Genomic DNA, 13636 nt, shown 5'->3' with positions numbered 1-13636 from the left:
ATATTTGAAAAGGATATTCAAGAATTAAATAAGAAGAAAAATATGGATAGTTTTCTCTTAGTGAATTTACAAAAGAAATCTGTTAAAAGCTTTAAAAGATTTGCTGAGATGAGAAAAAGAGAAGATGAAAAGAAATCAAGTTCTAGGGCATTATTTGAAGGGATGAAAAGCCAAGATTTCAAAAGTACAGGAAGGTAATATAGAATTGGCTTGTTTAATCAAGATGAAAATAGGTAGGTATCTCACGTGGCCCTTAATAGGCCTTTCTGATTAACAAGCATCCAGAGGGTTTGGGAGGTTTGCAGAGTGCAAAAACTTTTTTTAAATTTACTTCTTCAAAATCTTGGTGTGTCTTATACTTTGATGCCAAAAAATATGGTACTTCTTTACTTTTTGTCTCTTTTTTCCTTCTATTTTTTCCACAATTTCTATTTTTCTTTTTATATTTTTGTAGTTTGTATTAGTTTCTAATTTTCTACTTTGTGATTTTTAATAAAATTATTATTTTGAAAAAAGATGTAGAACTTTACCCTGGATCCTTGAATTTTTTATTTTCAGCAGATCCATAGATATATCAACACTAGCTGGAATGAAGTCCTGCTTGCATAGGGGGATAATAAGGGGAATAATATCATATGCTCTTTTTAAAAAAAAGTCTTCTCCACTGCCCTAGGTGGCCTAAATACTCACAATTTGTTTTTGCTCAGGCTTCAAAATGCTCCAGAACAATCTTTTCAACAAGTCTGGTGGTGGTGGTGGTGGTGGTGGTGGTGGTGGTGGTGGTCATCAACAATACAATTGGGCTCTTCTAAAATGCTTCTTCTTTCCAGCACTTCCTGGATTGATGATTTGACAGAAAAACATGTTTATTATCACTGTCTGTACTGCTGGGTCATCTTAAAAGACATTTCTATTTGTTCTTCAACCCATGGAGCATATTATTGAATGTTAAAAGTTACAAGACTTTCATCAAAATCTTGAGATTTAAAAGGAATTCCATTCTGTGACTTTTATTCCAATAGAGGATGACCCAGGTTTAGGTCAAAATAAAACTCCAATCATTGGTCACAGCTGCAAATTAATGTAGCTTTGAATTATAAGCACGCTTATATTATCCCATGGTAAAAGTCCTATTAAGTAGGAGTTTTTGGCTACCTTTTATAAACTTTATTATATAGTGCATGCTTTTGAAAACCAACTTTCCTTAAACAGCTGTGATCCTTGATGGAGGTTTACAGCAATAGAAACAAAGAGGGGCAATAGCCTCATGTTTGCTGTCAGCTTCCATATCCTAGGAAATCTAAACTGTTTAGATTGTATTTGTATTTCATTTTGTAATGGTATTCTTGGAATGGTGCAATAGTACACTAACTCAAAATGATAAATGGAATCTCCTCTGGAAATATCTAAAAGAGAAAGAGAGATTTAAACTTTAGAATTTTAATTATATTCACACAGATTAAATAAACAAGTATTCCAATGATGAACAAATAACTTTTAGATGTCCTATAGCAATAGCACTTAGAATTAAAAAAATATTCTGAAAAAAGCAGTAACAAACAACTTCTATACTACTGCCATTAGAAAAGAAGTCAAGCTTTACTCGAAAGAATTTTTATCTTTCATCTTTGTTTCTGAGTATACTTGAATCTATTCAAGTGTAGTCACAAACTGAGTTCAGTACATTATATAAAGAGCAAAGTCAAAAATTTTAATTTGATCTAATCTCTTGAGAATGAATCTCTCTTTTCAAGTGAAATAGAAAGGCTCCTCGTTTCAATAGAAACAAATATTTTCATCTCTGTTTTACATACTCCAAAATAGATCCCTTGACCAGCTATAAAACACCAGCAGGTCTTATTATTTTTGAGGTGCAGGCACGGTCATCTCATGGCTGCTCAGCCCCTTAACTGAAGGCCAGGGATCAGCTGAGCCAGTGAGGGCTGGGAGTTCTATCTCTCTGGGTACCAGCAGATTCTTGCTAGCCCCAGCCCTGCCCATGGCGCCAGGTTGGTGATCACTGTTTTAAGTGGCCACAACATACTAGCAAAAGTTGCATTTGATCACAAGGCAAGGAGGCATTGAGAAATATTTCCGCTTTTGCATGTGAGCATCCAAGAAGGGACAGGAAAGAAAAGGAAAAAGAAGGGAAGAGGGGATGAGAGCGAGCAAGGAGGGAAAAAGGAAAGAGGGATAGGAGGAAGAAAGCAAGGAGAATGAAGAGGGAAAGAAAAAGGGAAAAAGGAAGGAAGGAGATTATAATGAGAGAGAGTGAGGGTCTGAGGTAAATCCTGCCTTAGCTCTTGGCTACCAATGGCCTTGCTGCCTTGTCCCCTCCTTCTGACCTCTCCTGGTGGTCCCTCACCCTATCACTGAGGATGTTCTGGTTACAAAGCAAAGTCTCCTCATAAGGATGAGGAGCAACCAGGCCAAGGAGAGCAAGCACAGCAGCAGTGGGAGCTGGCCGTGTCCATCTGGCCACACCCACTCCAGCCAACCACAATCCCGATGGAGCCTTCAGTGAAATTGAGTTTGACACCTGTCCTAGCGGCTTCATTTTTGCTGCCACCACCTGATGTAGAATGGTGGGTCTTGTACATAATCCTGACTATCTACACCACTCCAGAGACATAGAATTAGGATCTGAGAAGGGTTATTGCTATTTCAAATTTAACAGAAATTAATGTTAAGAATGTAGTCGGGGGATTTTCATTCATTTTCGCTTTGTCAGGATTCTTTGTGGTTAAATTTTTCTCACATTTTATAACCGCATGTCACTAGACGGCAATTTGTAGCTCAGAGAATAAAAGCAAAATAATACAAAATCGTGAAATAACGATGTTAACAACAGCCGAGGCTCATCCATGCTATCCATTGCGCAACACCACACGCACGCAAGAGGTTTTATAATGGGACGCTTTGGAAATCAAAAGGGCACGCCATTATAGAATCGGGCAGAGAATTTCAGCAGTGAACCGGTTGCAGATTACTTCGAACCTCCGTCATTGAGATTCAGATCTGAAAATTCAAACCGATTGCGATTGCGCCTGCGCCTCTTGGGGGGGGGGGAGCGGGCAGAAAGTTCATAAATTGGAGCAAAGGTGTATAGGACACCGTCAGAAGACATGCAGGAAGCCGGAGCTCCCAGACTCCATTTAATGATTCTCTACTTATGTGCAGTTTAGATATGATACTCCACATAAAGACGATTCGGTAGAAAAAACAGGAATTATAGGTGTGACTGCAACTTGAATCGATATTGGCAGCTCTTCTTGTAAGTCGGGAGAATAAGGAAAATTCTGCGTCCGAGAGCAAAATTGTCGTTTTAAATGCCTGTGATAAAATGTTTGCCCTCTGAAACGTAAGCCAAAATCAACAGACGAGTCTTTTGAGTGCCTTGAGACTTCATTGTATTTCGATGCCAGACTTTAAGGCGGACATTACTCTACTCCGCATGCGCCTACAGTAAAAAATTGTTCCCGCAAGAAAAAGGCGCCTTTTCCTTTTCCGGGATGGGGCGGAGCTACGGGGATTGCCCTGACGTCAGCGAGGAGGAAGCGGAGACAGAAAATAACGCTGAAGCAAGGGTGTCCCTGGGCCGCGCGGTTCTTCATCTGTCATGGACGGTGCAGCGCAGGAACAAGACGCGGTGAAGTTCGCGCAGTTGGCCGTTCAGAAAGACCAAGAAGGGAAATACCAAGAAGCGGCATTTTATTACAAGGTGCAGGCAAGGGGTGGCTGGGCGCCCAAAGGGAAAGCCCCACGCGTCCAAGAAGGCATAGAGGAACAAGATCCTTCCTTAGCACTCACCCAGTCAGAAGAGGCGAGAGAAGATTCGTATTTGCTCTGCTGCCTATTCATTGGGCTAAAATTATTTCCCGCAGCTTCATCAAACCTGGAACCTATGCTAGCCTTTGGGATTTAAGAACTCGGGGGAATAATAACTATCTTGAGTTTATCTTTCTCAAAATCGTTATTTGTAGCTCCCCTTAAATAGAGATCCGATTGGCTGAGGTTAATGTGAGTGATTAGTGGGATCTGTGTTTCTATTTCCAATTCTTCATCTATTAACTTTCTCATTCTATATGTAGTAACCAGATAGAGAAAATATGGGGAATCAAATCTTATTCGTGATAATTAGATGAATACACTCACATTAATTCACATTTCCATCCAGTTATCTTCATTCATGTTTGTTGATATACTGCTGAATTCTAACTTCAGGATTGCAATGAGGTTAATAAGCATCAAAGCAAAAGGACAGTTTTTAAAAAGCATGGACGGAATTATACTCATTAAGTATAATGAGTCTTATACTTTTTATAGGCGCAAAATGTGAGGTATAACAATCTGGCCGTACATTGCAAACAGTGGGGTGTAGTTACTTCCATAATGGTTGCAAAATCTAATATAGCATTGAAAACTTTGTGCATGAGATGAGATGGTTTTATTTCTTCATTCCACACATTAGAAGATAATTCTTATATGATTAAAGAACTTACTTTGCTCATTCTGTTTACTATTAATTTAGCACAAATGGAAAACATTAGCTTATTTTGTAATTAATTTCTGCTATTTCCTCACTACAGTTGATGCCTAAAGTATGTAGGTTCCATCAAAGATTTCCAATACCAGGGAAAGGATGAGCATTATCTATCTAGAGCACTGGTGTCAAACTTGATTGCATCACATGACGTATTGCGACATTTTTTGCTTTTGAAGAGCCTGGATGGGTGTGGCCTGCACATGATGCATTCAGCCCACGGGCCGCCAGTTTGACATCCCCAATTTCTAGAGCAAAATTTAAATACTATTGTAAAATACTTGAGGGTTAAATTTATATTTGATAAGGTTTGCATCCAATTGATATTTAAGATTAAATAGAGAAGGAGTCTGAATATATTCTTGTTAACTCCACTTCAATGGAATTGTGCTTGAAAGTTCTAAGGACTATACATCTCATCTGCAAATATCTACTTTTTTGTAGAGCACCATAATTGGTCTGATAAATTTGATGTGAATCTTTTTTCTAATTAAAGTTTTTTATTTTTTCATTTTCATAACACATAACCCCATGTATACTGTTACATAACCCACATTATTTTATATTAAGTATTAACAACAATTCATCTTACAATCAATTCCCAAAAAGTAATTATTGGTTCCTCTGCTCTCTATACACCATATTACCCTATCCATCACTTTCTTCTTCCTCTTTCCTCCTCCTCCCTACCTCCTTTCTACCCTCTGTCATTCTCTTTGACTTCCACTCTTTCTCTATGGTTATCTGCTCTAGGCTCACTTCTAACAGGGCATTCTCTTTTTTATTTCTATTTCTTGCTCAGTAAAGGCTTGCTTGTGCTTTTGCTGGTTCAATCTTTGCGCTGGCAATGGCCAATGCATCACGTACTGATGACCATTCGGAAGAAGAACATGTCTTAATGCACTGTGGTCCTGTTTGGGTTCATGCCTTTTTAAGTATAATCACGATAGCTTCTTTAATGAAGCGGCAACATCATTAAGATGACTATCCCATCTTACGGGCATATCTATGCTTTTAGATATTTAAAGGGGCTCAAATGAAGCTTTAAAGTTTAAAGTTTAAACCATCTACTGAGGTCCACATAACTTCTTTTTTTAATGAACATTTTGGGCATGCTCTCTCTGATGTCATTTGCCTGACTACACTCAAGTCTCATTTTAAAGAAACCAAAACTTTAATTTTACCCATAACTAGAAAACCAGTTGTGTATAAGTGTACAAAATTTGGAAATCCTTTGCAAAATTCTAACATGGTACCATGTTTTAATGAATCTTTTGAAAACCACTTGCCACACTATTTATACTGATACGATTAAAGCTACTGGTATTAAAAAATTTCATACTTGGGATATGTTTTCTTTCCTCAGGAAGCTGCACAAGCCTTGATTTATGCTGCAATGGCAGGATCAACCTTAGAAAATATTCCAGGAAAAATAAGTGAATATTTAGAAAGAGTACAAGCTTTATATACTGCAGGTAAATAATAAGAATACTTTTTGTTTTCACTACCATGCTACTTAACAATCTAATATAGCATCATTTCCCAAATCCAGAACCACATATCTTCATACAGGAATTGAATATTTTTCATGGACTTGCAAAATTTACATAGGGGTTCCACTTTTTCTTGAGATAAAGGAATTTTGTAATGTATGAAATGTCTTGATTCCTTTTAAAAGCAAAATATGCCATTATTTTTCTTAAATTGAGTGGTTATTCCTTTTGAAATTTCTTCCATTTGAGAGAGTTTATTAAATTGTTCTTGCATATGGTTTACCATAAATACTAGTAACAGTTTTCATTTGTAAACTCCCAACTTGCTGATGAATATTATTTTTATTTATTATTTAGCTATTATTAGTAAAATATATATCCAGCTTTTTATGCAGATATTGCATCTCTAATAAGAAAAGTTCATCAATGACTAAATAAGGTGAGCTAATAATTTTCTCCCTAATTTAGTTCAATTGCAGATAGCTGATCCCTTGAAATCAAAGCAGCAGCTGGACTTGGAACGTGCCCATTTCCTGGTTACCCAAGCTTTTGATGAAGATGAAAAAGCCAACAACGAGGAAGCCATAGAGCTGTACACGGAAGCGGTGGAGCTCTGTTTGAAAACAGTACGTTAAGCTACCACTTAACTTGGTGGATTTATGTTATGGTAAGAAATCCTTCCCTTTATTCAGGTGACTTTCAGGCAGATATGTACATACATCCATATTTTCTTGATTGTTTTGAAAACTTGAATGTAATATACCTGGTTGGCGCCAATAAGAAAGACCATGAAAGGCAATAAAGAAAATCTCTTTTTTTAATAAGTTTTTTTAAAAAAAATTTTTTTTCAAAACAAGCACAACACCTACAATCTTCCTTTCTTACATACTGGAGAAAGTGTATCAGTTGGTTACAAAAGACTTTCGTGCATCTCTTCCACAGTCATCAAGCATAATTCATATTAACTCAAGTATTTTAACTCAGATATTTATACATGTTACCATCATCATACCTCCATTTTCATTTGACTCCAGTTGTTTAAACGTCCTTCATCATAAAATATATCAAGATTTAATACATGACCACATACTGGCATTTCATTTACTATTTCTAAAATCCTCCAATGAAACTAAATCCTTATATCCTATTCTAGCTAAACATCCATAATATTTAATAACAAAGTTTTCTATCCTTCTTTCCAAATCATTGTTTACAATTTACATCTCATTTCCTTATATTGTACACATACATACATACATACATACATACATACATACATACATACATACATACACGTTATTATCATTATCCCTCCTTTATTTGACTATATCCTGCATCATATCATTTTCCCCCCTAGTAATCAAGACTTAACTAAATCTAACTATTATTATTATTATTATTATTATTATTATTATTATCATCATCATTATTATTAACCTTCATATATAATCCAAAAGGGTTTCTAATCTTCCTTTCATGGGTGCCATTCAATATTCATATCCAGTTATTACTTATCATAACACTACACATTGTATACATTATTATCATTATCAATTATTTATTTAACTGTTCTGACCCCCCTCTTCGCTTGTTCACAAACGACAGCCAGACAGAACTTCAAAGAAAATATCTTTATCAGTCCCAGCTCAAGCTGGCTGCGAGCCCAAAATAAACATAGATAAAGTCTCTGGCAAAAAGTTACACAGCAAATGCAAAAACAAAACTCTTACAGCAAACCAGGTTTACAGAAAGCAAATCACTTATCCAAGTGCCTCTTTGAATCACGGAACTGAACTCACGAACAAACGAACGACGAATGACTTACGTTGACTACTGCAACTAAGGCGTGGCACCATCAGTCTTTTATCTGCAAGAGAAGACCCTAACGAGCAACAGCTGCTCATTATCCTGCATCCTCAAACAACTCACAGGTTTCTGCTGAGTCACAACACTATCCCCCACCGCAGGGCCCTTCCCCCGGGTCTGACAGTCTGGATGCGGTCGGAATGGATTGTCCATAAGATGGCCCGCACTCATTTTGTGTGTTTCCTCCTTCATGATTCCCAAATACCTGCAGGAACATTCCCCTTGATCCAATGCTCCCCAGGTATCCGGTGGCCACCACGTTTTTTCCCATCCTGTGCGGCATCGATACCCCATCCAGGGTCCTCCACCCTCTCCAAGGCCGACCTACCAGCCCCCTTGCTGTCGGAGACTGGCGGCAGCTGTAACAGCTCCAGCCGAGCCCTAACACCCTGTCCAGGGTTCTCCACCCTCTCCAAGGCCGACCCACCAACCCCTCTACTGTCGGAGTCTGGTGGCGGCTCTAACAGTTCCGGCCAAGCCTTAACCCTGTCCAGGGTCCTCCACCTCCTCCAAGGCCAACTCATAAGACCCCTCGCCGTCGGAGTCTGGCGGCAGCTCCACCGACTCCTGCCAGGCCACCACACTATCCCCCACCGCAGGGCCCTTCCCCCAGTTCTGACGCTTGGAATGCGGCCCGGAAGGGTTGGTGACGGCTTCCACGGAACACAGTCCAAGACACTGGTACCCCGCCAGGATCCTATAAACAAAGTCCTGTGCTGCAGGGACCGGGGTCAGCAAGGGCTGGAATCTTGGCGAAGCCCTCCTCGCAGACCTGGCCCATTGACACTGGACACATGACTCCACGCACTTCCGCACGTCATTTCGTAACAGGGCCACCAAAACTGATGGGATGCCAGGCGCAATGTCTAGAAAAAACCCCAATGTCTCGCTGCAGAAGCGCCATGAACCTGAGAAAGCACCCGTCTACGGATGTGCCCTGCGGGAACATAGAACCAGCCTGGATACTTCAAAAGATCCCCTTCCAAAGTCCATGGGGAAGCCGGCCCTACTTCCGCCTTTCGTCGCTCCACCCATTTGTCACCCCACTGCGCATCCCGTATCAGAGACTGTAGGCTCACGGGATGATAAACTGCAGCGCAGGATGCAACGGGTAGAAGCGAGTCCGCAGGTCAGAGTTCTCCGATTTCCTAGGCAGGGCATCCGCCCTGGCTTTCTACACCCCACGAATGCATGCTATATTGTTCGAACAGGGTATCACAGCTGCACAAACGTGCCGGTTGTTTGACATGATAGTTCGTTGCTGAGGGACGGCGACAGTCCGTGCAACCTTTCTATTCTTCTTGGGGCAACTCCCTGCCTGGTGTCCAAGATCCCCACAGTAGAAACACAATCCCTCAGCACGTCGTCTGTCCATCTCTGTACGTGACACTCGAGGTCTGACAGCACCCAACTCCATGGGCTCCTCCCAGTCCACTGCAGTCTCTTGATAAACTGGCATGCTGGTGGTCTCCTGGAATGCACGGCCAGGCCTTCGCCTCTGCAGCCAGGCATCTATCCGGAGGCACAAGTGGATCAACGCGTTGAATGTCGGTGGCCTGCCCACCCTTGCCAGTTCATCTTGCAAGGCATCTGACAATCCATCTTGGAAAGTGTCCATCAGAGCTGGTTCATTCCACGTTGAATCCTGCCTCCGCAGCCTGAATTCATTTACATAGTCTTGCAATGAACCACTCCCCTGCTGCAGTGACTTCAGACATCTAGTTGATGTTTCCCCCTTAATAGGATCCTCAAACATACGTTTAAAGTATTGACAAAAACCTTGGAAGTCATCCAACAAAGAACTAGGCTGGGTTAACAAGGGGATAGCCCAACGGGCAGCTGTGCCTGAGAGCAAACTGATAATAAATCCCACCTTCATCCGGTCAGTGGGAAAGTCCTCTGCTCTCAAACTCAGGAACAGTTGGCATTGTCCCAGAAACGTGGCAAACATGGCCTGACTCGCATCAAATTTATCCGGCATGGCTACTGAGCACTTCCTCCTTGGCTGGGGGGCGGGTTTGCAGCTCTCTGCAGCTGAGCAATTTGGTCAGCCAATACTGCTATTTGCTGAGTCAGTCTGGCGTTGCCAGCATAAAGCTGCTCCATATTTTTATGAATGGAGGTTTGTCGGGGCAGAAGTCAAACTGTTCTGACCCACCTCTTCACTCGTTCACAAACGACAGCCAGACGGAACTTCAAAGGAAATATCTTTATCAGTCCCGGCTCAAGCTGGCTGTGAGCCCAAAATAAACATAGATAAAGTCTCTGGCAAAACATTACACAGAAAATGGAAAAACAAAACTCTTACAGCAAACCAGGTTTACAGAAAGCAAATCACTTATCCAAGTGCCTCTTTGAATCATGGAACTGAACTCACGAACAAACAAATGACGAACGTTGACTACTGCAACTAAGGCGTGGCACCATCAGTCTTTTATCTGCAGGAGAAGACCCTAACGAGCAACAGCTGCTCATTATCCTGCATCCTGAAACAACTCACAGGTTTCTGCTGAGTCACAACATTTAACTATATCTATTATCACTAAATTTCACTAAGTTTAGCTAGTTTTAAATTATACTCTTCCATCTGTCAACCAGTATCTTTCCAATAACAAAACTGTGTCATCTCTTTTGCCATTTGTGGCATCAGTCCTCTGATCATCTCCTTAATCAGCTTTGTATGGACCCCTCTTAGCAACTCTTTGCTTATAAGATCTCTCATATAATTTCAATGCCCTTCTTCTGTTTCCTTGATCTGCTGATCTTTGATTGTTGGTGGTGTTATCAAAACTATTGCTAATAAGGTTTGTCTCTTTGAGTCCATAAATTCTTTTATTTTTTCCTCTTCTGTATCTTCCCATCTGGTGTAGGTTTCCGCTCCATTTAATTCCTCTTTCAGTATTCTACTCTTTCCATTTTCAGAAACAAACCAATCACCATAAGTATCAGCAATTTTAATTTCTTTATATTCATTTTCCTCTTCGATTTTTTGGATTTTAACTGCCACTTTTTCCATTTGATGAATATCTTCAACTTCTCCATCATATTTTACTGTTAGATGCGCTAAGTAATCCAACTTCTTCTCTATCCTCTTATTTGTATTTGATAATTTCTGTATTTCTGAAAATATCTTTTGCAGATTTAAAACATCTTTCTGATGCTGAGATTAAACCATGATTTCCAGCTGACAGATTGCTACTCTAGCCTAGAATTAAGCGCCACAATAACATTTAACCCCTCTCTGGCCAAAAATCTACTTCAAAGGAACAGTCCATGTGCCTTTCTTCTTCTTCTTTTCACTCTATAAATAAGCTGTAAGTCCTTGAAGTGCCAAGCCAGGATAATCAGTGAAAAAAGTGTTTCGTTTCCAATACACAAACAGCCTAGCTTCCGAGTAGCAGCGTTAGAATGTTAGAATGTTACCACTTCTTTGTTTCTTGTTTGTATCTCTTTGCATTTCAAGTTTTTTTAAAAAATGTCCGATTCTTAAATGAGTTAGAAAAACACCCACAGTAATGAAAGAGGAAAGTTTTAGTCCATATATTACGGAGAATAGTCAAAGAAAAAAAATAGAAGAAGGAAACTTAATCCGTTCATTTTAAAAGGCTTACATAAATTCCATCCGTAAAGATAGCATTTAAAAAGTAAGATAACCCACTGTTCAAAACCAGTCCAAATTTAATTCCGCCGCTTATTTCTTCTGTTCTCCAATTTAAATTCGTTTTAAGTTTTTTTGTAGACAGTCACTTTTAAAACAGTAAAAATTCCTCACCAGCTGAAAACACTTTCTCTTTCCGTATCCTTCCATTTTGGAGCCGCCCCGACCTCATCAGCCATTTGGCTGGATTTTTTGTCACTGGCTTGAAGAGCTTCTCTTGGATCAATCAGAGACTTTGCGATGTCCCTGTGATCAGCAAGATGTATTCTTCCTGTTCATCATCGCTAGGGGACGGTTTAGGTCTGTTTAGACCACCCAGAGACAAAAGTGTTGACTGCGATTGCAAAGCATTGAGAGCGCACGCCGTGTCATTGCGACTTCGGCTCCTCCCATCCGAAAATCTCTTTTTTTTAATGGTGGGAAATTTCAATATGATAAACAACCAGTGTTTTGGATCAGGTTCGCCCTTTGAATTAGCTTCTTATTTTTATAGCAGAAAATATGATGTATGCACATACCCTTCACCCCTGGATAAAAAAGTGGTACCTGTGTTTGTATTCAGGAAAGTTTTTGTGATTTGGAATACTGTTGAGAATTAATTGTCCTGAGCCTTTATTTTAGATGTATTTTTTATTTATTTTATTTTTGTTTACTTGTTTATTAAATTATTTGCTGCCCTTTTCACCACAATGTTATTTTTACATTTTTCATAATAAAAGAACATTCTAGAATTTTAGGTACTTTTTCCAACAAATGAATTACAATACTGTTACTGAAATAAGAACAGAAGATTTTAGAGTTTGTGATCCCCCATTTCCCTGAATATCTGTGATTTCTCCTCTTTATCCATTAAGTTAAATGTTAAGGGCAAAAAAAAAAGTTTCAGTAGTTGTTGAAATCAGTGAAACTTTATGGTTATAATAAATTTGGTCCAGTGATTTCAATGAAACTTGTGACCAGATAGATTATAACACAACCTTGAAATGAATTTTAATTTGTAAAAACCTACTCAATAACTTCATTGTTTTCATGTCTGAAGCAAAAAAGAAGCTTCAGAGCACACAGGAGCATTCATATCCATAAATCCCAAACAGCTCTTTTCCTTGCATTAGGTAGCAGTTGTGGAGGATAATTGGCTAGTTCTGGGGAAGTGCAGCATAGTTGCATACATTTGATTTGCAACCTCAGTACAATGTTAATACTTTGAATGTTGCAGGTACCATTTTTTTATACTATTTTAGTGAGTATTATAGGCAAAACATCTTAGAGGAAGAGTTCACAATCATAATGTAATTCCACCAAGTATGACTCTCTCCTTTCCCTCTCTCTTGTCTTCCTCTTCTCCCCCTTCTTGAAAGAATCTTGGTATTTTGAGTAAAATTGAATTTAGTTTTGCTTTATTTCCTTAAATTCTTGAAATCTCTGTTTTAACTACTGGCATTAACATCCATAAATTTGCTTTGTTCATTAATTAAAACTGGACTTACTACAGATGATTTTTTTTTCTTTCTACTTGTCTACAATAATTATATGTTCAAGGATTGGAGGATCACATAACTATTTTGTTCTAATTGAGAATTATGGTTACTTGGATGGCTGGATTGATTACAGTAGTGATGTTTCCAATAAAGGAGAATATTTGTAGCCCAGGGTTGAAATTAGGCTCTTTGGTGCTCTCTAAGATTGGTTGTTTTCTTGTAGACATTTCATTACCCAAACTGTATCATCCTCAGTGATAGCATCAGTGCTAATTTGGATAATGTCTGCAAGAAAACAGCCAAGCTCAGAAAGCACCAAGGATCCATCATAGAGATATTTGTATGACAACTAGCCAAGTATATTTTCACTTAACCAGTTATATCCTTGCAGCATAGGTTCAGTAATTATGGTATAGTGCCGTGATGGCAAACTTATGGCACACGTGCATGTGGAGCCATTTCTGAGAGCACGCAAAGCAGCGTCCTGTCAGCCCCAGTGGGCATATGCATGCTAGCCAGCTGATTTTCGGCTTTGATTTCCAGCTGTTTTTTTGCTCTCCAGAAGTTTCCCTGAAGCCTCCAAAGCGCGAAAAACCGG

The 13636-nt window shown here is 39.3% G+C and overlaps 1 protein-coding gene across 2 annotated transcripts in view; it reads left to right on the top strand.

Moving 5' to 3' along the window:
- The first annotated feature begins 3402 nt into the window (after positions 1-3402).
- Positions 3403-13636, top strand: part of CAPN7 (calpain 7) — a 36980-nt gene continuing 26746 nt past the window's right edge. The window contains exons 1-3 of one of the 2 annotated variants that reach the window (XM_087712932.1): positions 3403-3721; positions 5910-6018; positions 6505-6662. In XM_087712932.1, coding sequence (XP_087569058.1) covers positions 3620-3721; positions 5910-6018; positions 6505-6662 — 369 coding nt within the window. In that variant the 5' untranslated portion in view covers positions 3403-3619. The remainder of the gene's footprint in view (positions 3722-5909; positions 6019-6504; positions 6663-13636) is intronic. The other variant, XM_014063366.2, reaches the window with a different exon arrangement.

This window comes from Thamnophis sirtalis, unplaced genomic scaffold (genome assembly GCF_051295495.1).
Source record: "Thamnophis sirtalis isolate CommonGarterSnake01/CBP01778 unplaced genomic scaffold, rThaSir2_p1.2 scaffold_4, whole genome shotgun sequence".
Taxonomy (NCBI): Eukaryota; Metazoa; Chordata; class Lepidosauria; order Squamata; family Natricidae; genus Thamnophis; species Thamnophis sirtalis.
Note: the sequence above shows the minus strand (reverse complement) of the source record. Positions and strands in the feature narration are given on the sequence as shown.